General features: G+C 43.6%; 1 protein-coding gene across 3 annotated transcripts in view; it reads right to left on the minus strand.

Moving 5' to 3' along the window:
• Window positions 1-389: 389 nt before the first annotated feature.
• LOC135906725 (erlin-1-like) overlaps window positions 390-23,312 on the minus strand; it is a 53,999-nt gene continuing 31,076 nt past the window's right edge. For 2 of the 3 annotated variants that reach the window (XM_065438313.1, XM_065438311.1), the window contains 4 exons: window positions 14,665-14,744; window positions 6,169-6,348; window positions 2,410-2,464; window positions 390-559 (listed from right to left, as the gene is read on the minus strand). In XM_065438313.1, the coding sequence (XP_065294385.1) occupies window positions 513-559; window positions 2,410-2,464; window positions 6,169-6,348; window positions 14,665-14,744 (362 nt within the window). In that variant the 3' untranslated portion in view covers window positions 390-512. The remainder of the gene's footprint in view (window positions 560-2,409; window positions 2,465-6,168; window positions 6,349-14,664; window positions 14,745-23,312) is intronic. The other variant, XM_065438312.1, reaches the window with a different exon arrangement.

Consider the following 23,312-nt stretch of genomic DNA (forward strand, 5'->3'; position numbering starts at 1 on the left):
TGCAAGGACAAGGAACATGCACATCAGAGAGGCTTCTGAGACCGAGAGCAAGGGTGACATGGCCCTGCAGCGATGCTATCTCCCTTCATGCAACACCTGGCACGCTGTCGCAGCAGCAGATGTCCCCTTTCGCCCACTCTGCTCCATCGAGACACACTCATGATGTGGTGTCGCCGCCAATAGGGAACTCCATCTAGGCGCGCTCATGACATGGCATTGCAGCCAATGGGAACTTAGGTGCCGTTTCGCAGCTCCAGACGACTGACACCGGCTTTTTCACTCAATGGGCCATTCGATGCTTTCGCATCAATAAAATAATTCAAGCTTTGCCCCTGAAGGCAGCAGGATGCATCAGCAAAAGGAAGCAGGGATTCTGCAACCTACCAAAGTGCAAATATAGCAATTATTTATTAACATGATAGAAACAATGTAAACACACAGGTCCACCGGAGCATCCCAATGCCGTCAATATGGTCCTCTCTTGAGCACTGACAAACAGAAATCAATGGCAATTAGTAGCCTGACATGTCTTGATCGTAGAACTTTGCAGCAGTGCTGTCTGTAAAGAATTGCAGCAAGCGCCAGGTTTTCACAATAGAATCATACAGCTAACTATTATAGCCTGCAGTAGCATGTTGTAGTGCATGAATAACGAATTTTTCTCTGCGGTATTTCTGTGGTAAAGCAACAATCCAGTATACAAAGCAAACTTTAACCATTCTTACAAATACGGGACAAGAGCGTGCACAGAATTCATGCTTTGTTTTTTTACTAAACTGTGCCTCACTCTTTGAGAAGTGCAGAACGAGTGGTACAAGAAAAGCAGAATCTGCACAGAAATCACAACTAGCTGACCATACAGTTGCACCTCCAATAACGAAATCGGTGGGGAACGCGGAGACATTTGCTTTCGCAAGAATTTCGTTGCTATAAAATGAGACAGCACAGATAGGTAATGTGTCGCAGAATGAAACTTTACTGTTGAAATTTCGTTAGCCTACTTTGGCAAGGTTTCTCGAGGATACAGAACCGCATTGCTGACAGTACAAAGTGCGCCTCATGCATACATCAGCAGTGGCAACACTGCCGTGAAGCAGTATTCTCGTTCAATTTCTTTCGGAGGTCAAATAATTTTTGCGAGATCTTGCGTAACTCAACATCGGAGGCAGAGCAACAGCACTGCATGGCTGCAGCAGCATTTCTTTAATGCACACCCGTAGGCGCCTACGCGTCCGGTGCCGAGCGGGAAAATGATTGTATCTCGCATACCTGAAGGAAGTCGATCAAGATTACGGCCCCTTAGCGCAAATCTACGTTTGGCGCCAAAGCCGCACGCAATGCCTGTCAGGTGGCACCAAAGTCAGCATTCTTGAAGCAAGGAATGTGTATTCCCGGACCATCACTCGATCATGGCCCAATGCGTCGCACTCCATGCTGTGACTGCCATCTCAACTGCCATAAACAATTCCACGTCGGTGGGATGTGCATTTCCTTGTTTTTGCTGCATTCTTCTCGCTACGCACTGCACTATGTGTGCAAAAACTCCCATCACACGTCGGTAGCAACATGTGTGCCACTTCAAATGGGCGATCGAGGAACAAGATGGTGGCCATGACGCGTTACCGGCGTGATCGCTATTGGCACTTGGTTGTTTTTGTAAACACAAATGGCGGCACCCATGCAACTGTAATGTGGTGGTATAATGTGGCACAAAGCAATAGCATTTGAGCACATTTTGGAGCCTGCTAGCCTTGCACGAGTAGGTAATATGAGGGTTACATTCTGGCGAATTTCGGAGATGCGGGATTGTAGTACAGCAACATTTCGTTGCCAAGAGCTACGAAATGCATTGAATCCTCTGGGCATTCACCGGAATACAAAAATATTTCATTGTCACCAGAATTTCGTAGTCACGGGATTTTGTTATCGCGGGTTTTGACTGTATATAAATAACTACTACCGACAAGTTAACCCTTTCTATAACAAATGTTTTGTACTAATCTACGCTCGGTTCCTCTTCAAACGTCCTTACTTTCCGTCAACACAGTTTGTGATCTAGACCCCCTTTTCAATCAGAGTGATTCACACTGAATCAGACTTTAGCTAAACATCAGCTTTATATATGGATGCTAGTGTACACATCTGAAATATTTTGTTTACTGTTCTGCTAATTGAAGGGCTTGGTACTTGTGATTAAGGAAGTGTACCATGATGTAAGGTTAACTTTTCTTTTTCATGAAAAAGATTGCAACAATGTAAATTCATAAAGTGAACAATGCAGTAGCACTGACATGTTCAGGCTCTACTTTCATATTCTCTACACATGCCTAATGTCTTCATGGCTGAATTCATGCATTTTGATCAGGCTGCAAGGCTTTTGTAACAGAAATTGGAGTATCTATATTTTACCTTGCTCAGACACTAGTTTCTTCATTGATTTTGCATTTGTAGCCTGTTCAGTACCCTGCAGAGAAAAAAGAAAAATGCATGATGAATTCTAAACAGTGAAGTAGTTACGAGACATTGACCACGCTGTTGAAAGCATCAATAAGTTGCAGCCTTCTGGATTTTCAGAGTTGTGTAACCATTAAGGTAAAACAAACACAACAATGAAAAACAAGTACACAACATTATCTAATACAGTCAAAAGTATTCTTTTCCCAACTCTGGTGAGTGCTACTTTCAGCTGGCTTATTGGGGCTCACAGTTCTGCAAACTGGCAAACTGAAAAAAAATCCAGTTTTACTGAAAATGTACTACGAGACCTTGTAGCTTATTCAAATGGTTTATCTCGAAAGACATTTGTGCTCCCTTCTTTTAATGTAGCATAATGTTCATTGCTGCTAGCATGTCAAAAAATCTTTCACCCAGATAGACCTTAAAAGGGCCTTGAAACGCTTTTCGAACATTGCATGAAATTATTGCCAATCTATCGACAAGGATCCTGTGCACATGCGAGCCAAATATTATTGTACTGCATGAAGCAAGAAATTTCAAATTTCATGTCAAAAACAGCAACTAATTAATTGCTCTCCCTTACTTCTGCAATGTCGTCATGCAGCATCATCACCAACAGCTGGACCCAATAACATCTACTGGCTGATTTTGTGATCCCAAGAACATTCTCAGTAATACTTCAATTGCTCATTTGAAGTTAAATATGGAGATATATATGTCTGCTATCTCAAAAAGACAGAAACTAACTATTTCATATTGGCACTGCCGATCTACACAGAATAGTTGTGCATAGCTGCGTCTGCTGTACGTGGCCTCCAAGATAGCAGTGGTGTGCTCCGTAGCATAGTCTTGTGGCTGCCACTATGTGCCACAACGAGCCCTCTTGCCACAAAGAATCTTAATTTTTGGATGGTGTTTTGCCCCCTTGGCTTCTCTCTGTGTAGCTTCCAGTGTGCTAGCAGAGACGAAAAGAGAGAAAGCCACCCATAGGTGCAATAACTCTGCTTATACTTGAAGGATTCGAAAAATTTTCGTGACATAAGATTCTGGAGATGACGTCCTTTAATAGTTAGGGCATTTTATGATTAGTTAGAAAAGCATTTCAGGGCCCCCTCGAGGAGTTTACAATTTTAGCTCTGCTCCAAAATTGTAAACATGTGCCATGTTTGTTAGAGAAAAACAGTTCACAGGTGTTTCAGTGTGTGCGATGACACCAGCTTGTAATCTGTAATCATTCAGTGGGTTCTCTATTTTAGCTGTTTTTTATAGCAAGGACTTGCACTGGGCGAATTTTTTGAAGTGGATCTCTCTTCTCCAAGTGCAACTGCATGTGAAGTACTCTATATTGGTCCAGCAACTTTTAATTTTTTTTTTAACATACAGAAATCAGCATAAGGGGATCACACATCATTTTTAAGAGTAATAGCTGTGATGCCACAAAATAGCAGCAGCAGAAGACAATAGCAGGTAGATCTAAGGTGATAATTCACAGGTGACTACGAGATATCCTCAGGATAATAAGTCCCATGGACGTCACCAGATAATCACCGAATCATAACATCTCACAATGCTATTGCATTACCATCAATGGAGCGTGAAAACCTGTGAACTGCTTTTTCTGTTTTATATGGTCTCTCAAATAAAGTTTATTCACTCACTCACTCACTTATTACTTTTCTGTTATGTTCTCTCAGTGCATGTCTATTAATGTCTATTGGAGTAATGCATGCAGAATGCGTGCACAGCAGGTGGTTGATTTATCTGTAATAGTTTTTCTCTTCTGGTTTCCAGCACCAATTGAAAGGAATACTTATTGTATTCATGCCCTGAGTAATTGTTTAGCAGGGAGAGGCGGGCTAGTTAGTGGTTGATATTGGAATGCATCATGTAACCGCGCAAACGGATGTAAACCTGTTTTGTGTGTTTCTTTCCTCGTCTGCTGAGTAATTGTTACAGTTTGCCATACAAAGTCTGAATCCCACAGTAGGCAGTATGAACGTACAGGCAGATCGATATTTGCATCAGCTTTCTAACAACATTGCTACATATGTAAAAGTTAGTGCTACAAAAATTGGCACAAAAGGCACACTGTCACTGCATTCAGTGTACGTTTCACATGCCTTGTCCTTGTAGATATGCAATGTCTAAAATTTTAGAAAGTAAATCGAGAACTTTAAGCCATTAAAAAATTCAGCAAAGCACACTGATTACACCACGTGCTCTGCATTTCTCCCTCAGAGTATTGTCTGCTTCATATAGTGAGGATTATGCCCCCTGCCACTAGTGGCACTATTTGCCAAAGCACTAGTGGCACTCTACAGTGATTGCACGATTCATATAGCAATGTAAGACGACTTGAAGGCTTGCTAAAGCCTTAGAGGGGCCCTGAATCACTTTTTATCGAAGTGGAGAAATGCATTTGAACTTAAAACAGACTATTTCAGAAATATTTTGCCGCACAAAGTACGATGCGTTCAGCAGAAGCGGAGTTATTGGCAATCAAACACGTTCTTCGCAGTGCTTCCACTCCTTCTTCAATGCCTTACACTGCAAAGGCTATGGCAGAGCGAGGCATGCCCACAACACTCCGCCCATTGAATGTCACCTTGGCACTCAGTTGAAATTTTATTTGCATGTTCACATAAAGGCCACTATTTCTGATGTTGGCACCTACAATGTGCCAAATGTAAGCCAGAGGCAGTTGTCCTCAGTGAGCAAAGATGCGCTCGGCCAGCGGACTCATTGCGGCACCTCGCAGTGGCCATGGTATCTATGCTACATAGCAGACTGCAGCTACATGAAACTGTAGTGCATATACGTAGCATTTGCTTTATGTATGACAGGGCTTGAGTGCGTGCTTGCGTTATTATGCTCCAGTCTGTCTGTGCTTCATGGTACGGACTGGATTTGTCCTGCACTAGCTTGATGGACGGATAGTAGCCACATTCAACTTGCACATATTGAAGCACTATCAATAGCTGAATACAAAGTGGTTTGCCAGGATGTCTGGCCAGGAATGCATGTGTGTGGTCTGACCTTTAGTTTCACGTGGGCGAGTGTTCAAAACTAGTCAGAACTACTCAGACTCGACAGCTACGAAACCGATAAGCAGGGTGGCCAAAGTTTACTTCCTACGTAGGCAGCTGTGGCCGAGCATGAGCAGACGATAGTCAGCTTCTTCCTGAAATACATAGTTATCACTGAAATTAGAAAGCACATTTTCGCTTACTTCAGCCTGTTTATTAAACTGCGTCAATAAGTATGCACAGTGCACACTGATCCAAACACACGTCTTGATTGATGTCAGATATAGGCCAATAGCAGCCACGGATGGGAATCTGCTATATCGCAAAACAAGGTGTCCAGGAAAGAGTGAGGAGCAGGCTTCTGCTGAAAAGAAAGTTTCTGAGCGAAAGATGACTTCGCGCTCCGCTTGTGAGCTCCACGTGCCACACACAATTGCAAAACTTGGCTGAGATGTTCGCAGCAGTGTATGCCAACCGTGGAATATGTTTTTTCACCAAGCCCGAGGGGTCCTTCACGGCCTCATTGAAATGTATGTCGCAATCTAAATTCATTTGTCTTCAAGTATGACTAGCAAAACATGACAATTTATTCATAACTGTGAAATATGTAGTGAGGCAGCTCTTAGAAGATGCAGGGAGAAAAGCCTAGACATGAAGAAGTCCAGAAGTAAAAAAGCACACTTACCTTGGCTCCTTTGCCTGCCAGGGAAGCACTGATGCTATCTAGGATAGTAGCATCAAGTTCAGGTTGCTGTGAACAATGATTGATGAACATGCTTGGAATGTCCTTGCCAAAATAGACTTTGTTGTTAGAAGCAATTGCTTCATAGCGTTTGAGTTCCAAATATTCTCGTGTTAACAGCAGCTGAAATGGGGGAAAAAAGACTCAAGTTAAAGGTTCCAATGTAATCACACACACACACACACACACACACACACACACACACACACACACACACACACACACACACACACACACACGCACGCACGCGCGCACACACACAAGAAAAAAAGAAACCTTCCCAGAAACAAACACCTCTATATAGGCACAACAGGCACAACAAACACACAGCAGAACCTTATTGATATGTTCATGTTAATGTTTTCCCAGCTCTGACACTGAAACACCAGTGCTGTTTAAATCCCGCTGAGTTATGTGTATTAGCTTCTCATTTTTTATGTTTGCCTTCCTGGTTGTTATGTCTAAACATTCCAAAGATGCACCACCGGCACGGCTTTATATGTTAGCACCACTTAGGCTGACTGCCACATATCAGAAGTAAAATGGACATTTCACAGCAACTTGCAAGTGCAACTTGCAATAGGATCATTATTGTTATATTGAGATTGCTGCCGGTCACTACTTCCAAGGCTAGTTAAAATGCAATTAAAAGTAAGCAAAGATTAAATGTGAAAACCCCATAACGTTACTGACATTGTCAGTGCTGCTAGGGTGTAAAATTCAACAATGGAAGTTTTGCCTTTATTAATGCCCACTATTACACCTTTTTCTGTGACAGAAACGCAAACACAGCTTTGAAAGAGTACTTTGCCAGTCCAAACCAATGTAGCGCTTGCCTTTAGCATCCCTTTAACACAGTTATACTGCATGAAGGGGATCCAAGGCCATGAACTGCTTTATCCACAAAGCTGATGCAGTCAACACCTGTTTCCAACATACACATCTTATGTAAACACCTAATCAGCTTTGCATCCTAGTCTGATTCATTTATATCATAGTTCCCACTATACTGATATTACTCATACTGTCCCAATCACAATGAACAATGGAAAACATTTTAAATTAGCACTTATCACTGATCTCATGCTGCCCATTAATGTTCCCGAGATAATCAATTTAGCTATCCAAATGCATGCCACGCAGATGCATAAGATTTCACATGCAATTGCATAATCAAGTGCTTTTCTTTTTTAGCGAAACCTAACAACAGCTCTTGCAGCCATGAACAGCCAAATAAGGGGTGGTGGGGGGGGCATTCACATATGGACTGTGTGCGCAGCTGAACTGGTTGACAAAAAATGCTTAGGCTGCCAAGAAAGTTCTTTGTGCAAGGCACATATTGTACGGCTTGTGATGACAATGCACCGAGGCTATGTGACATAATGAGGAAGCTTCGGGCAGTACCACCATAACAGCCAGAGACATGAGCTGTGCATGATGATTCAGAAGTTACATTTTGCTTGTGCATATTTGTGGGACTTCATATAAAGTGGTGCCCTGTTCAACCTCTCCATGACAGGCTGTACAAGATAAACTGCTGTGGGAACAAGTATATGACAGGGGTGGCCACCATGAGGCCGTGTCACTTGGTCATGCCAAACCAAACCATACAGACACCAAAGTCTGATGGTGCCTAAAGTCCCAAAGCAGCACTATAGACTATGAGAGACTCCCCCAGTGCAGGGCTCCAAATCAATTTCGACTACCTAGGATGCTAGCATGTAAAATTTGTAGCAGCACCACGAGTGGCCACATACAAGATACCACAAACGTGGCCATACTTAAAAAGGCCCTGAAACCCTTCCTAAACACAAAATAAGAAAACATAGCTGATCTCTACACAAGGCTCCTGTGAACCATGCAAGTACTATTGCATTGCATACAGCGGAGAATTTACAATCTCGTGCCAAAAACAGTGAAAAGACGTTTCCTCTCTTCTCTGCAATGTTGTCATGTAGCTATGTCGCAAGCAGACAAACCCACCAACAAATACAGTAAAACCTCGTTAATTGGAAGGCCTCAGGACCGAGAGAAATATCCTAATTAAGTGGCATTCCCAATTAAGTGGCATTCCCAATTATCCTAACCGATTGTGAATGCTACGAAATCATCCAAAAAACATGATACATGGGTGGCACACCTTTATTGTCGTATGTCCACATACTTGGAAAAGAATTCCTTGATGCAACACTGACGCGTTTGGCAATTTCCTGCACTAAAAATGCTGTTTTCAAGCTGGTCAACCAGGTGCAAATCTCAGCCTTCCCGCCGTTGTATCCAACAAAGCTGTGCACAACACTCAGTACATCGATCACTTCCACCAAAGGAGGCGCTCAGGCGGGCTCGTCTTCGCTGTCTTCAATGTTAGTGGCCGAGTCGGTGTTCTTGCAGCAATCTCGCTGTCGAGGTCAGTGTAGCATGTAAGCACTGTGCTCTCGATATTCGAGTAATCGGAAAAGCCAAATGGACTGCACTCTCCATCCTCGGTGTGTAAGGCCTCATATAGAGTGCAAAAAGTCTCCCCTTCCTCATAAAACGGGCAGGTGACAGCACAGTCAGCGGAGGTGGTGGTGGCAACTTCCTTCCCAAATCCAGCATGCTCAAAACACCGTCGAATAACTGTGGCCTCCACTTGCCTCCACGCATCAACAATGAATCACGTTGTACCAAGGAGGTCAATGGAATACTCATTGCCGTTATCGTAGCAAAGAAGCATTTGCTTCAACAAATTGCAGTGATATATCTTCCTCGTGTGAAGTATAACGCCTTGATCCATCAGCTGCGATAGTGATGTCATGTTAGCAGGCAGAAATACCAGCTAACCGTATTTACTTGAATCTAATGCGCACTTTTTTTTCGATAAAACGGGTCCAAAAATAGCCTGCACGTTAGAACCTAGTACGACCCTAAATCTGCATTACCATATTGCCATCGGCACTTAAAAATAGCCGCCTCGCATGCGTTTTGAGCCTAGATGCTGTAGATTTCTCTAAGAGCTATAGTATGTGTGCTTAGGTTAGTGCACCATCCGTCTTGCCGGTATTGCCGTTTTCCATATTTGCTCTATCAGCATGGAAGCGCCGATTGCAAAGACATACCGAGTTCATCACAATGCCGCAATTCAAAGGAAAGTGATCACATGTGCAGACGGATGGAAATCGAGCCACATCACGGGCGTTCGGAGTTCCCGAAACTTGCATGCGGGACTGGTGCTAACAGGAGAAGCTTTTTACTCCGGCGGCTGCTACATATGGCATGGCCGCACGGCCGCTATTTTGAAAGTGATCTGCGATGGAGACCAGAGTCTATGCATCTAGGCACACCGCGATGTGTTCTCGTCGCTTAGTGCGCGTTGAAGCGGGGGTCCGCACAAAGGTCAATTCACTCGCTCCTGCTGCCGCACTTCCCCACCCCAGCATTTTGATAAAGAGTTTCCGCGGTCACTGCATGAGACGTGTTCATGCTTGCTTGTGTGCTTGTTAATTTAGTTAGTAAGCGAATTTTAAAAGTTTATATGGCCAATAAAACTGCTATCCTTACTTTTCATACAGCTGTCAACTAATTTGTTATTGTGATCGATGCTTCGCCTTTTGGGTGAAACTACGACTTTTTTTATTTATCGCAAGTTTAGCGTGTTAGGAGTAAATTATTGTTTTTCCAAATGAGAAAAAGTTATATTCCTGTATGAAAGAATGAGGTGCGTGGTACTGTAAAGGACCTTTCTTTTTCTTTAGGTTGTGGCAAACGGGTGTGCATTAAAATCGAGGGTGTTCTTTTTTTCCTCTCTTATTTAGTCACGGAAAACATGTGCGCGTTACAATCGAGGGTGCGTTAGAATCGAGTAAATACAGTAATTGCCTGCAGGTTCTGAATGTTGCCGTGCGCAGGGCAATTATCAACGATGAACAGAACATTATGCATCAAGGCCACAAACTTGCGGTCAAGGTGCTGCACGTATTCTTCAAAAATTGACACTGTCATTTAAGCTTTCTTATTGTTCTTGTAAATTAGGTCGTCCATGGGTGGCAGTCGTGTATTTTTAAAACGAGGCTTCTCCGTCTTGCCAACAACGAGCAGCGGCAGTTTGTGCAGACTGCACATGTTCGCACCAAACAAAACAGTGATTCTGTCTTTGTTCTGTTCCTGCCACTTAATGTCTGCCTCATTCACAGTGAACGTCTTCGTAGGCAGCATTCTGTAGAACAGAGCAGCCTCATCAAGACTGCACACATTTGCTGCGTCGTACTTGGCGAGTAGTGGAGTCAAGGTGTGCTGCTTCCAGCCATCAACAACACTCTGGTCCACACTGGCACAGTCACCACAAACAGTTACGAACGTTAAAGTGTTGCGATCCTTGAAGCGACAGAACCACCCATTGCTGCATTTAAACTCTGTATGGCCAAGTTGCAGAGCCAGCTGGTAAGCTTTTTCCTGCAAAATTGTCCCATTGATGGGAAGGCGGGCCACATTCGCTTTCTCTTTGACATCAGCATATGTAGGAGCGTGCACTCGTGTACGCTTTGCCGAGTGCGGCTTGCTGTACACGTCAAGTATTTTCGGCTTTTTCTTGACGATGTTACACAGAGTTAACAAGGGCGCGTGCTGCTTTTAGGCGAGCGCAGTTTCTGATGCCGTTGACTTGCTGGCCTCTTCCATCAAACAGACCTTTTCTTGCAGCGGCCAACTCCAGTACTTCGGCATCTTCTGAGCACACCACAGTTCCACAATTCACAAGGAAAAATGCGCAGGCACATACAAATGCAGCACTCGCACAACGTTCGCCAACTAAGATCCAACTGACAATACGAAACAAGGCCCACAAAGCTGGAAAACCATGGCCTTTGAGACCCGTTATTTAAAAAAAAATTCGTAGATTGTAAGTTAGTTGAAGCTTCCGTGATTGGCAACTCCTACTGCATAGCTTGGAAGCCACAGCCAAGTATGCAAATTAACAAGGAAGCAGCGGACTGGCCGCACCAATTATACATTTAAATATACAGATAGAAATTTGGGACCTCACATATAATACAATGTATCCGGGATTCCCATTTAACCGAGTACGAATTACCGAGGTTCTACTGCATTGCTTGATTTCATGATGGCGAGAACATACTCAGTAATACAATTATTGATAATTTGAGTTAAGTAAATGAAAATACATGTCTGCGATCTCAAAAATACCAAAAGACTATTTAATCCTCGCACTTTTGGTCAGCACACACCACTTGCGCTTAGGTGCGGCCGCTGAGTGTGACCTCCGTGATTACATCGGCATGCTGCGTATCTTATTTTTCTGCATATAACCTGCCACCATGTATAATCCGCAACCTCAATTACAACAGCCTGGAAAGAAAAAAAAATTTCCACACGTATAACACGCAGAAAGAACTGCATACAACAACACTAAAATCCTTACAAAAGTCTCCATTCGTGAATGCATGACTTCTCCACATCATATCTCCAGTCAGCAGCTCTTCAGCTACCACCCCCCCCTCTCCCCCCTGCCACTCCAGCGATGTTGATAAAGCTGGATTCACACAACAGATGTGATCATGGACGAATGAGTCACATGACATGTGATGTGAATATTATTACTTCAAAGCTAATATCTGCACAACAAAGGATGAAAGCACAGATGGCACAGCCCTTGCATGGGCCATGGTGACTGAGCCATAAGGGGAAGTGCTTAATGCAGATTGAGCAAGCACTGCAGGCATAGGTGACGTACTTATGACCACATGATACACAAGCTCAAGTCACAATTTGCTCTGTCATGTGGAAGGTTCATCATCAGCTTTTGCTGCGCAAAGATGGCTGCTGAGTGCTGGTGCTGCATGCACTATTCGCCAACTACGAAAGGTAAAATGGCATAAAGAGTAGCAGAATCGGTGACCATGGAGAGCAGAGGGGAGCTTCAGCAGGCAAGGGTGAGGATAGGGTAGAGTTCCTTAGGCGATAACGCAACTAAACAGCAGAGAACCAGGCCTAGATGCGTGGCTTGACAGCAGCGTGCACCACACTACTGTGAAGCCACACCACAAGGTTACAATTTGCATATAACCCACACCCCGACTTTACTGCTAAGGTTTTGGCATTTTTGTTGTGGGTTATAGGTGCAAAAATATGGTAGCATAGATACTGCAGCTGCCACAAGCCCTCTCATCGAGATGATTGGACAACTGCATGCACTGATCGGTCTCTGTAAGTGGCACAGCTCCAGGCACCCGAGCACCCATCTTGCATCGAGAGAGCACCGCATGTGCCTGAACCACCAGTGGCATCATAAAGAAAGAAAAAAAAACATGAAAAAGATTTCCAGTTGGGACAGATGCTAGTATGAGGATTTCTGCTCAGCAGAAATTATTACTACTACTGCTCAGTTTCAATTTTTCTATTACAACATATGTGCTAAAGTCAACACTAATTAGTTAATTAGTGCATCTTAATTAGCTATCTGAACATAGTGATTTCTTATACAGGTAAATTCTGCCTCTTGTAGAAATATCCTTGAATTGTGGAGCCACATTTGTTATCTGCCACAGGCAATTTCTTTATAAATCTATTAAAACTAAAGAGTAAAGGAGGTAGTATAGCACATGCATGGGGATGACAAGAAGCAAATATTTAAGAAAAATGATGTAGACACGCCTTGAAAGTACAAGATATCACCTTACTTTTTATGCATCACTGTCCAGAAAGCAATGAACAAGCATGCAGCACACACACTCTGAGCAGAGCATAAAATATCATGCTGAAGAAAAAATTTTCCTAAAAAGATATCAAACCCCAAGCAAATTTCACTCTTTGCTGACTCAGCATCAAACCCATTCATTGTTGAGAGTGTGTGGCATGCACATGGAGAATGCCTAAAATACAAAACAGAATGTCACTCAAATTCTGCACGAAGATTCAACGCCTCCTGCCACCATTTCAGTGCAATTCACAAGATCCCATCACAATCGATCAGCATCATGAATAATATTTCTAAAGTCACAACATTTATGAGTTAGGAGATTGCTCTCCGATGAGAACCGATTCTTTGGATGCCCAGTTTTTTGGACAAGCCCAATGATTTGGACGCATTCGCGGCTGCACGCAAATGGAAACAACAAAGCGCCACTTTCATTACGAACAGAATTTTTTTTATTTCCCTTCTGTGAAAGTAAATTCTGCATGTCTCGTTTTTTTATGATCGCAAATGTGAGGCACGCAATACTTTTCTTTTATAAATCGTGGGCACGTTAAATTCTGGTGCACTTTTATTTTCTTTCTTTAAAGCATTGGCTGATCGGCTGAGTATTAGATTTCAGGGCGCGTTAGAATCAGGTAAATTTGTTATACAGTATCAACCAACTGGCTAATCAGTGGACAATATTCTGCGACTCAAAGACAGGCCTACAGTGCCTTTTGTCGGCTATTTGTCATGGTTCCTGTGAACTTGTGTCTGAGAGACGAGAAATGCACCAGCATGTGATTGCGAAAGGATACGACATCGTGCTTCAGTGACTGTCAAGTCATTGTGGTATCTCCAGCAATGACCTTGCTGATGAAGCTGATAGAAAAGCATACGAAGGAACAACAATCCTTGTTTTTATACCTTCATCAAGGACTGACACAGCCAAGCCCCAACACAAGCTAGTGTATGATATGACATTGTAGAAATAGCACTTCACTCACTGTCAGATGTATTCCTTCAACTCTTCTATGCAATCGTGCTTGTAACATGGTCTTCCCGAAAGTAAGGAAACAGGGCTGTGTTCGTTATGCCTGCGCTTTGCATTCACTGATACATACTCATTCTTGATTGGAATGGCCGACAAAGCCAAGTGGCAAGTGCACAATCATGTGACCTGCAGCATCCAAGATTGAGCATGGGGGAAGGTGGTGTATATCAAGTCACCATCCTTCTCTGCTCGACCTCGCATTCTTGTCCTCACACCCACAGCATATAGTGTATGCAAAGGTTGTGGGATTGTTCCCCAGCTGTGGCAAGTTGTTTTTTCATCCACTTTCATTTCCATTAATTTATCGTTTCTTTATTTTGTTTATTAAGCACAAGTAGTTTCCCCTATGTTCTCCTTAGTGTCAGCGTTTGTCGGCTTTTTATGATATGACTAATAAAAATCGGGCACCTCGGTTAACCCCCTTTTCTCCTGTTTGGTGCATGGGTTAATCATTCTCCTCACACTTGCACTTTATATGAACTATCACAGTGACAGCGAAAATTCACCTTAAGTATCCATACAATAGCTAACACAATGAAAAGGATCCATTAAGATGTGCAATGTAATTTGTAATAGTGTGCATAGGGATTTAAAATTAATGACTGGCCACAACAAAGAGCACACTGCCAGGCAGTTCACGTACAACAATTGTTCAGATTCCGCAACTGCTGCGTAAGAAAAGGAAAAAAAATATGAATAAGATGCTGATGCTAACCTTATTTGCCTCTGCAAGCTTCTCCTTTGAGTAGAACTCTCCATCTGCCTTCATCTTTTCCCGAGAATAATGCATTTCATCTGTAAATGAAAAGAAAAGGAGGATGTTAGACAAACTTTCCTTTTTTCTTGATAAAAGGACACTAAAAAAGAAAAAGGAAAGGGTAAGCCAAGTGGTGACACTAAAGAAGATAAGATTGACGTACATGGTGTTTAGAATGATTTGATTATTTAATGTTGATCATATCTCTTTCTGTCGGTTTTTTCATGTTCATTATCCATTCATCTCGTATCTTATTCGTATTGTATCTCACACAAAATTATGTCCACCTTGTCTTCTTCAGCATCGACAGTTGGTTGACCCTTTCTTTTTTGACCAAGAGGTCACGTGGGTTGAACCGGAAGATATAACTGTCTATGGTGCAATAAGGTTAATTTTCCACTACATCGGCACTAATTACATACCATTGATTTTACTTATTCTGCGACCAATTCTTGCTTCTTCTGGGCACCATCAAAGGAGGCTTCCAGACATCTTTACCTGGTGCAAGCCCTGCCCTGCTACTTGCTCCATTTCCCAAAAGTGTGCCGTAGATGGCTTTCCCTCAACATCTCTATATCTACAGTGGAGCACTCTTTACAGGGGCATAGTACAATGTGGTTAATATTTCACTGTAATGGTGCTAATTATGCCAGTACCGTTAATTCTGCCTACTCTGTGACAAATTGCCACCTCTTGTCTTGTCGAGATCTGCATTTTGATACCTCTTGTGACTCACTACGATGCTCTGGAGGCATGAAAGGGTCTTGTTTTTTTCTGGACATGGTTGCAAGATACCCAGATCCCAGGTATGCCAAACCCAAATAAAATCAGCTGAGAAGAATCCTTGAAAACACCCCAATCTCATTTACAATATAACTTATTTGATATAGCGAAATTGGTCACCCTTGCCAAGCATACAGGTTTGACATGGCGCATTTCAGAAACACAAAAGTGCAAAATAGGTACCAATGCTACCCTCAAAACAGCTGCACACACCACAAAAAATTGTGGTGACAGCTAGTGGGGGTCAGTCTGTTGTTGATTACTAAAAATAAAGTAACTGCAGCACCACGACCGCTGGATAAGAAAAAAAGGTGCAGCCTGCCGCGTGCATCGAAAACGCTGTCATCCGCTGCGGTACCACCAGTCGGAGACTGCTGTCTGGGATCAGCATAGAAAATGCGCTCCAAACGATGGTGCCCGTGGAAACTGACGCATCCCGTCCCTGACTACTAGCACCGTTCGGCCCAGCTAAGCAGCCGAGAATGCAACTATGACTGAGACATTCACTTCCATTGCAGCCCGCCTGACGTGGCAGTACAGTAAAAGATAAAATGAAATAAGTTAGGCTTTCGCTAGAGAAAAATACTCCCAAATTCACAAGAGCAAAATATATGACATCAAGAAGTTATGTTATCGGTGCCATCCCACACACATGATATTGGCATGAGGCATAAATTAAAATGAAACTAAAAGGAAGTTCAGGTGTATTGATAGTCTTCGAGTATTTGATATAGCGTGAATATGTGGAACTATATGGCATGAATTTGGAGGATATGAAACCACATTCTTGAGCCTTACCTTCCATTCTTCCTAAGCAAAGCTAACTGACATAGCAGCATGACAAATTTTGGCACAGTTCGTTATGTTTGCAAGATGTGTGGCAGCAGGCATGATTTTATGCATTTGGTGCTTTAACCTGTGGCTATTTTGTGCAACTTTGCACATTCAAACTATCTGCAAGCAGATTCACACAACACGCTTGTGGGCAAAAAAGTCAAGTGGCGCATGACACAGCCAATGAATTAGGCAACTCTTGGCCCTGTTGCACTTCCATAGCCATATTTCCGACTGCATGTACTAAGTCCAGCCCCTCTGTGGCTCTCCAAAACCACCCTTCATCAGAAAGCTGAGCCGAGAGCACAAAACAAGATATTTATTTATTTTATTTATTTATTTAGTCATACTGTTAACCCTCACTTGAGGGTCGTTACAGGGAGGGTCAGTAATTGAATTGCACATAGAACAAACATTGAAGATCATTTGTAGGAGAACATTTGTAATACATAGAACATTTGTAGAAGAAAAAAAAAACACACACACACACCCACAGCTACATGCAAGGAACAAATATAAGCTATACAGTGTGAGCGAAGTACTTATCAATGCCAACCTCAAAATCACTCATAGCACTTTTTTGTACCACATAATTCGGTAATTCATTCCACATTTTAATAGTGTCAGGAAAGAAAGAAAAGCGGAATAAGTCTGTTCGAGCTATTATTGGTTGCACAAATGTACACTCGCTCACAAAATATTGCGGGGCGCGCGAGCGCGTGGCGAAACGACCCTCCTCCCCTACTAGCGGGGAACCCCTGGTGTCGAGACCGGCGCCTACACGCATGCGCGTCCCTCCGAGACTGCAAGCGCGCATGTTTCCGCGCTTCCTCCTTGCGCGCCGGCGATATCCGAATGCAGCCGCCAGGTGCCCCTCTTGCGTTTGGCGCTGTGGCGGCTTCGACGGGCAAAACTTCGTTTATACAACGGAAATCAAGAGCTCATTTTCGTGTTGCCTGTCACCTTTTATGGAGCGCCTTTCCTGCCACGCTCTTCTGCAGGAGAACGCCCCGTTCGTAACAAGAAATAAACAACGATGATTGGCCACGAAAAGGTGCAGCGTAGAAAAAAAAAAGACTTGTTCCGTTCACCACCTATGCGTCAGCGATTATGACTGGACAAAAAGCGGCCACAGCGGCGCGCGCAAGCTCACGCTTCTAAACACGCTTCTCATAGTAGTTGTGCCCGTCGAAGCCGCCACAGCGCCAATCGCAAGAGAGCAACCTCGCGGCTACATTCGGATATCGCCGGCGCGCAGGGAAGAAGCGTGGAAACATGCACGCTTGCCGTCTCGGAGGGACGCGCATGCGTTCAGGCGTCGGTCTCGACACCAGGATTTCCAGCTAGCAGGGGAGGAGGATCATTCCGCCACGCGCTCGCGCGCCCCGCAATATTTTGTGAGCGAGTGTACTTCGTGTTGTTCGTGGTAACCTTTTGTGAAAGAGCGTCAGATAATCATCCTTGTTTATTTTCACATCTGCGTGTAGTATTTGAAAAAGCCATTTCAATCGCTGCTTCTGCATTCTTGATTCCAGTGGTTCCACGTTACATATTTTTAACATTTCAGTTACCGAGTCACGTCGTCGATATTTAGAGCAGATAAAGCGAACTGACATTCTTTGAATTTGTTCTAGTTTATGTTTTAAAACCTTTTGATGGGGGCTCCACACAGCACCAGCGTATTCTAGGCTCGGACGGATATATGTCTTGTATGCAATCAACTTGATTTCTTTCGTCACCTGGCGTAATTTCCTTTGCAAGTAGCACAACTTCCTGTATGGTGATTGACAAATATTTTCAACATGAGGATGCCAGTTCAATTTATCTGTTATGGTTATACCCAAATATTTGAAGCTACATACTTTTACCAGTATATTATCAGCAATATTATATGTGCACGAGATCACTTCCTTTCTTTTTGTTATGTGTATGTAAGCGGTTTTTTTTTTTAAATTAATGTCTAAACCCCATTTTTGACACCATGAGCTTAAGTTTTGAAGGCACTGGTTGATTTTAAATTGATCTTCCTACCGGACAATAAATTGCGCAATCATCTGCGAAAAGCTTAATTTTTACAGGTGATTGAACAACCGCTGAGATCTCATCAATGTATAGCAGAAAAAGTAGTGGCCCTAGTATGGAACCCTGCGGCACGCCCGAATATACCTCACGATTTCCTGAAATAGTATCTGCCACTCTGACTGCTTGTTGGCGATCAGTTAAATACGCTCCTATCCATTCGAGAACATCGGCACTAAGACCGACATTGCGAAGGTTGAAGAGCAGTTTACGGTGTGAAACTTTGTCAAAAGCCTTCGCAAAATCTATGCATATAACATTGACTTGTACACAGGCATCTATAGCAACACAGAAATCATGAATCATTTCGATCAACTGCTATACAGTTGAAAGGCCACTGCAGAATCCATGCTGAAACGGACATAATAAGTCATTTTGTTCCAGATATTGTCTCAACTAATGCTCAACAATGGAAAGTTCTCATTTTGCTGGGGGTGCGCGGGGGCCCGGCCAGCTTTTTCCAAACCCCAGCCATCACTCTCACTCTCACTCACACACACACACACACACACACACAACCTTTAATAACAGTTGCACTTGAAGGAACTTCGTGTGACCTCAAAAAATTGTTCACTGAAGTGACAGACGGCCTTATATGAATATTTACAAGAACCCATTGTAGGAGACCGTTCAGTTTCACAGCTTGAGTACCCTCGCACCACCAAGAGACTGGCGACTCTCGAATAAGCTATGCAACAAGCGGATTCAGTCAAATACAATAGGGATATATATATATATATATATATATATATATATATATATATATATATATATATATATATATATATACACACACACTCAGAGATACAGTCAAGAAATATCTTTCTGATGAGGTCAGTTGAGATGATAAGACATAACATGTATAAAAATTATGCAATGTATAACAATTTCTGAACACAACTTATGACTATATTTGTCACATAAACAAACAATGTGACTCCGTAACGCAATAGTTCCATAACTTGTTGACGCATGCCTGATGCCATTGGTTCCTTTTATTTCCCGGCACCAGAATAAAGGATTATAGAGCAATAAATTATCAGGCGAAGATATAGACTGTATTAACAAATAAACCAATACATAAATAAGACACAGCGATATCTCAAAAGCGCGAAAGGACCAGAGAGCAAGTAGGAACAGTGTATATTGCGTGCACTGTCTCCCCGCATGCCTAGTGTTTATGTAGTCACTCGTGCTTATACAGTTGAAAATGCGCTTCCTTTTCAGCGTCAGTTGGTTCTGGTGAACTACCAATAAGCAACTTGCTCACTGTTGGCTTTGTCTTTGGTGCTCATGCTGTTTTTAGCCAGTGCACATTGTGACATTCGCAGCCCCGGTAGAAGAGAGCTCTAGACATTTTCAATTGTTTAAATTTTATTGCAATAGCAATTATATCAACACTCAAGGCAAAATTTTGCTGCAATGTTCTGTATAAAGTCCAAAAGCTATATGAATAAGCGGCCCATTCACTGTGGGGGTGAGAAAAAGCACATAACAGTAAGTCGAAAAGGATGGCGGCTTGATGGGCATTCACAATTTCCCACGCGTTCACGTGATCAAATGCGCACTTTGAAAGGAGAGCATGCGTCTTCTCTTCTAGGCCTTCTGTAGCTGCGAATGACTGTGCGCGGCTAACCCTTACGCGGCTTGCATGCCAAATCTCATTGTTAGTAATCATCGGTGGATGCAATGATAAATGGCGAGCAGGGATGGCTGCTAACTTCATGCACACTGTCCTCCTTCACACGTTGTTTTTTCGTGACCCTAGTGTTGCAGATCGCATCATCTAAGTTAAGAGGCAGGGGTAATTGAAGGTCAAGGTCACTAATAGAGGCCCTCCTGTAGAGGACATATAAATAAGCAGATGATGATGATGAAGCTACCGTATTTACTCGCATAATAAACACACTTTCTTTCCTGGAAAATATGGGCAAGGTTGGGGGGTGCATTCATTATGCAAGGTAAAATTTCGAACAATTTTCTTTTTTGCGGCCACCTCTAAAAAAGTAAGTTTCGCCGGAAATGCGAACTGTCAATTGCGATAGCAAATGTGTAGACAGCTACATGAAGTAAGGATAGTAGTTTTATCGGCTGGATAAACTTGCAAACATCCGCTTCAGCGCAAACTGAACGGCGAGAACGCAGCATGCACAAAGGTATGAGCTGCCATTGACTCAGCCCCTGACGCAGATCACTTTGAAGCTAGGGTGCGCCGCAGCCGCGCAATGCATAGCAATGCACAGTTGTTGCCGCAGTAAAACGCCTGGCACCATGCGTGCTAATGAAGATGGCGTGTTTCCTTCTTACTTTCCTCCCTTGTACGTGGGAGATTGAGCCATGATCATCAGCGGCCTTCGGGCATGGTTGTGCAATACGTAGTTGCTGCCAAAGTACAACGCCGCCACTTCTCCTTCCCCCACGGAGCCTTTTGCGTGATGAAAAACGGCACGCAAGATTGACCCGCGATCATTGGCTTCCCTCGCTTGCTTGCACTCACACCTACACCATGCGGCACGCAGCAACGACGACGGCAAACATGCACCTGGAGCATCCATATAATTACTATCGCAATAAAAGTAGGAGACAGAGTATGATTCGATGTCCAACACGGCGTCGGACACAGTCGCACCCGCTGGACGCCATATTAGACGCTGAATTGTACTGTCTCTTTCCTGCTTCATGGCAGCAAGTTCAGGGTGCGATCATCATGTGAGAAAAAGAAAAAACATACTTTCTGATTTGAAAAGTGGCGGCTGCGTTCATTACGCAAGTGCATTCATTATGCAAGTAAATACGGTAATTTTCGAAGTCATGATGAATCACGCAGTTGTACAAACCATTCACCCCTGCTGCCCGAGTTCTTTATAACACCAGTGTTGTGACAGCAAGTGCTCATGGTCATCCAGCGAGATATTTGCAGGTTTACATAGTCCGTGCAGTACATTACGCTTGTTATTTTAATATTTAGGTTAATGTTTACTACAATTTATATGGCTGCTGTAATTAACATAAACTCATGTAGGGGCCACGCTTTTTTGTCATGATTTTGATGGGACTGGACGATTTAATCTAATTTTTTTCAACTGCGAGTATGAAATCCAGCGTAAACCTCTGTGACCACCTCCTCTCGCCATCTAGTAGTGACATACCAAAATTCGCCGTTGAGTGCAATCAAAAGCAGCACACCGAATGCGACTGCTTCCTGGTTGGAGAGAGAGAGAGAGACAGCAAAGAGAGCAAAAGCAGGGAGGTCAACCAGACGAGCATCCAGTTTGCTACCTTACACTGTGGGTGAGGGAAAGGGGGAAAGGGAAGAAAAGAAGAAGGAAGTGATGATTGTATGTGCAGTGAAGCACCGTGACAACAAAGTGGAGTTCCATAGCTGGTGATCTGCGTTGATGACATCTCGGATGATTAAAGAGCCAGTGGCCATTGCACGAATAGAAGGCTGGGGGTGAACTATGGGGCTTACTCAAGACTTGCAAGAACTGGATTAAGAGTATCCAGCACTTGCACTGCACTTCGTGCTTCAAAATGTGCACTTCAAAACTTCAAAATGTGCACGGAGGCTCCTCTATGTCTAGATTATCCAGCAGTTTAAAATTTCGTGGTAGTTAGCCCTTAACTGCTTAGTGTGGCCATCTGAGCATTGTCGACTACAGCGCTAGGCGGCGAGGCCGAAAGAAAATCCTAGCTGCCCAAGCAGCTAGCATTCGCAAGCGCAGCACGGCAGCTGGGCTTGCGCACAGCTGAATAATCCGTTTGTCTTCCTTGTGCAGTTCATCGCCAGCCTGTAGGTGATACCGGCGGGAAACCAACAACCGTGTCAGCACTCCCGAGCCACCTATGTGCTTCTGCGCCAGAATGACAGTTCTTCAGTGCCTCCGATACTGCAATCTTCAGATTTGTTCCGTGACATATCATCAACTCCTAGCGGCAGCAACAGCGCAGTCTTCCAGTCGTGGGTAGTGGCACTGCGTGCCACCTGGACTATAAAAGCTGTCGACGAGACATCACAACCCAAACGGCACGGCAGCTGGGCTTGCGCACAGGTGAGTAATCCGCTTGTCTACCTCGTGCAGTTCATCGCCAGCCTGTTGGTGATACCGGCGGGAAACCAACAACCGTGTCAGCACTTCCGAGCCACCTATGTGCTTCTGCGCCAGAATGACAGTTCTTCGGTGCCTCCGATACTGCAATCTTCGGATTGGTTCCGTGACGTATCATCAACTCCTAGCGGCAGCAACAGCGCAGTCTTCCAGTCGTGGGTAGTGGCACTGCGTGCCACCTGGACAATAAAAGCTGTCGACGAGACATCACAACCCAAAGGGCACGGCAGCTGGGCTTGCGCACAGATGAGTAATCCACTTGTCTTCCTCGTACAGGTAAGAAAGCGTTTTGGAAAATGCTTTCATTCTAGCGAGCATTGTCTTGTCATGCTGCCGTGCCCTGCGGTACTTCTCGAAACAGTATCTGACGTAGTGTACATAACAAATTTGCTATTGCTTGCCGGCGATGTTGAAACTAACCCCGGACCCGATATGGCAGCACTTTCACGACAGCTACAACAGATTGCTAAGGACATAAAAGTAATAAAAGAAGAACGGTTAACAGCAATTGACAACAAATTAGAGTGCTTAACTTTCCTTGAAGACAAGCTTGCCTCGTGCACGGAACAGTCACTAATTTACAGCACGTGGTGTCATCCTTGGAACTAAGGCTAGATGACCTCGAGAATCGCTCCAGAAGATCGAATCTCATAGTCTATGGTATGTCAGAAGAAGATGAAAATAATGAGTCGCTGGAGCACTCTGTGAATAAAAAGGTTGTCAAAGACTCCTTGAAATTGGACGTAGTCATGATCGAATGGATCCACAGATTAGGTAGACCGAAAGAAAACAAAACAAGGC

This window comes from Dermacentor albipictus, chromosome 1 (assembly GCF_038994185.2).
Source record: "Dermacentor albipictus isolate Rhodes 1998 colony chromosome 1, USDA_Dalb.pri_finalv2, whole genome shotgun sequence".
In the NCBI taxonomy this organism is placed as follows: Eukaryota; Metazoa; Arthropoda; class Arachnida; order Ixodida; family Ixodidae; genus Dermacentor; species Dermacentor albipictus.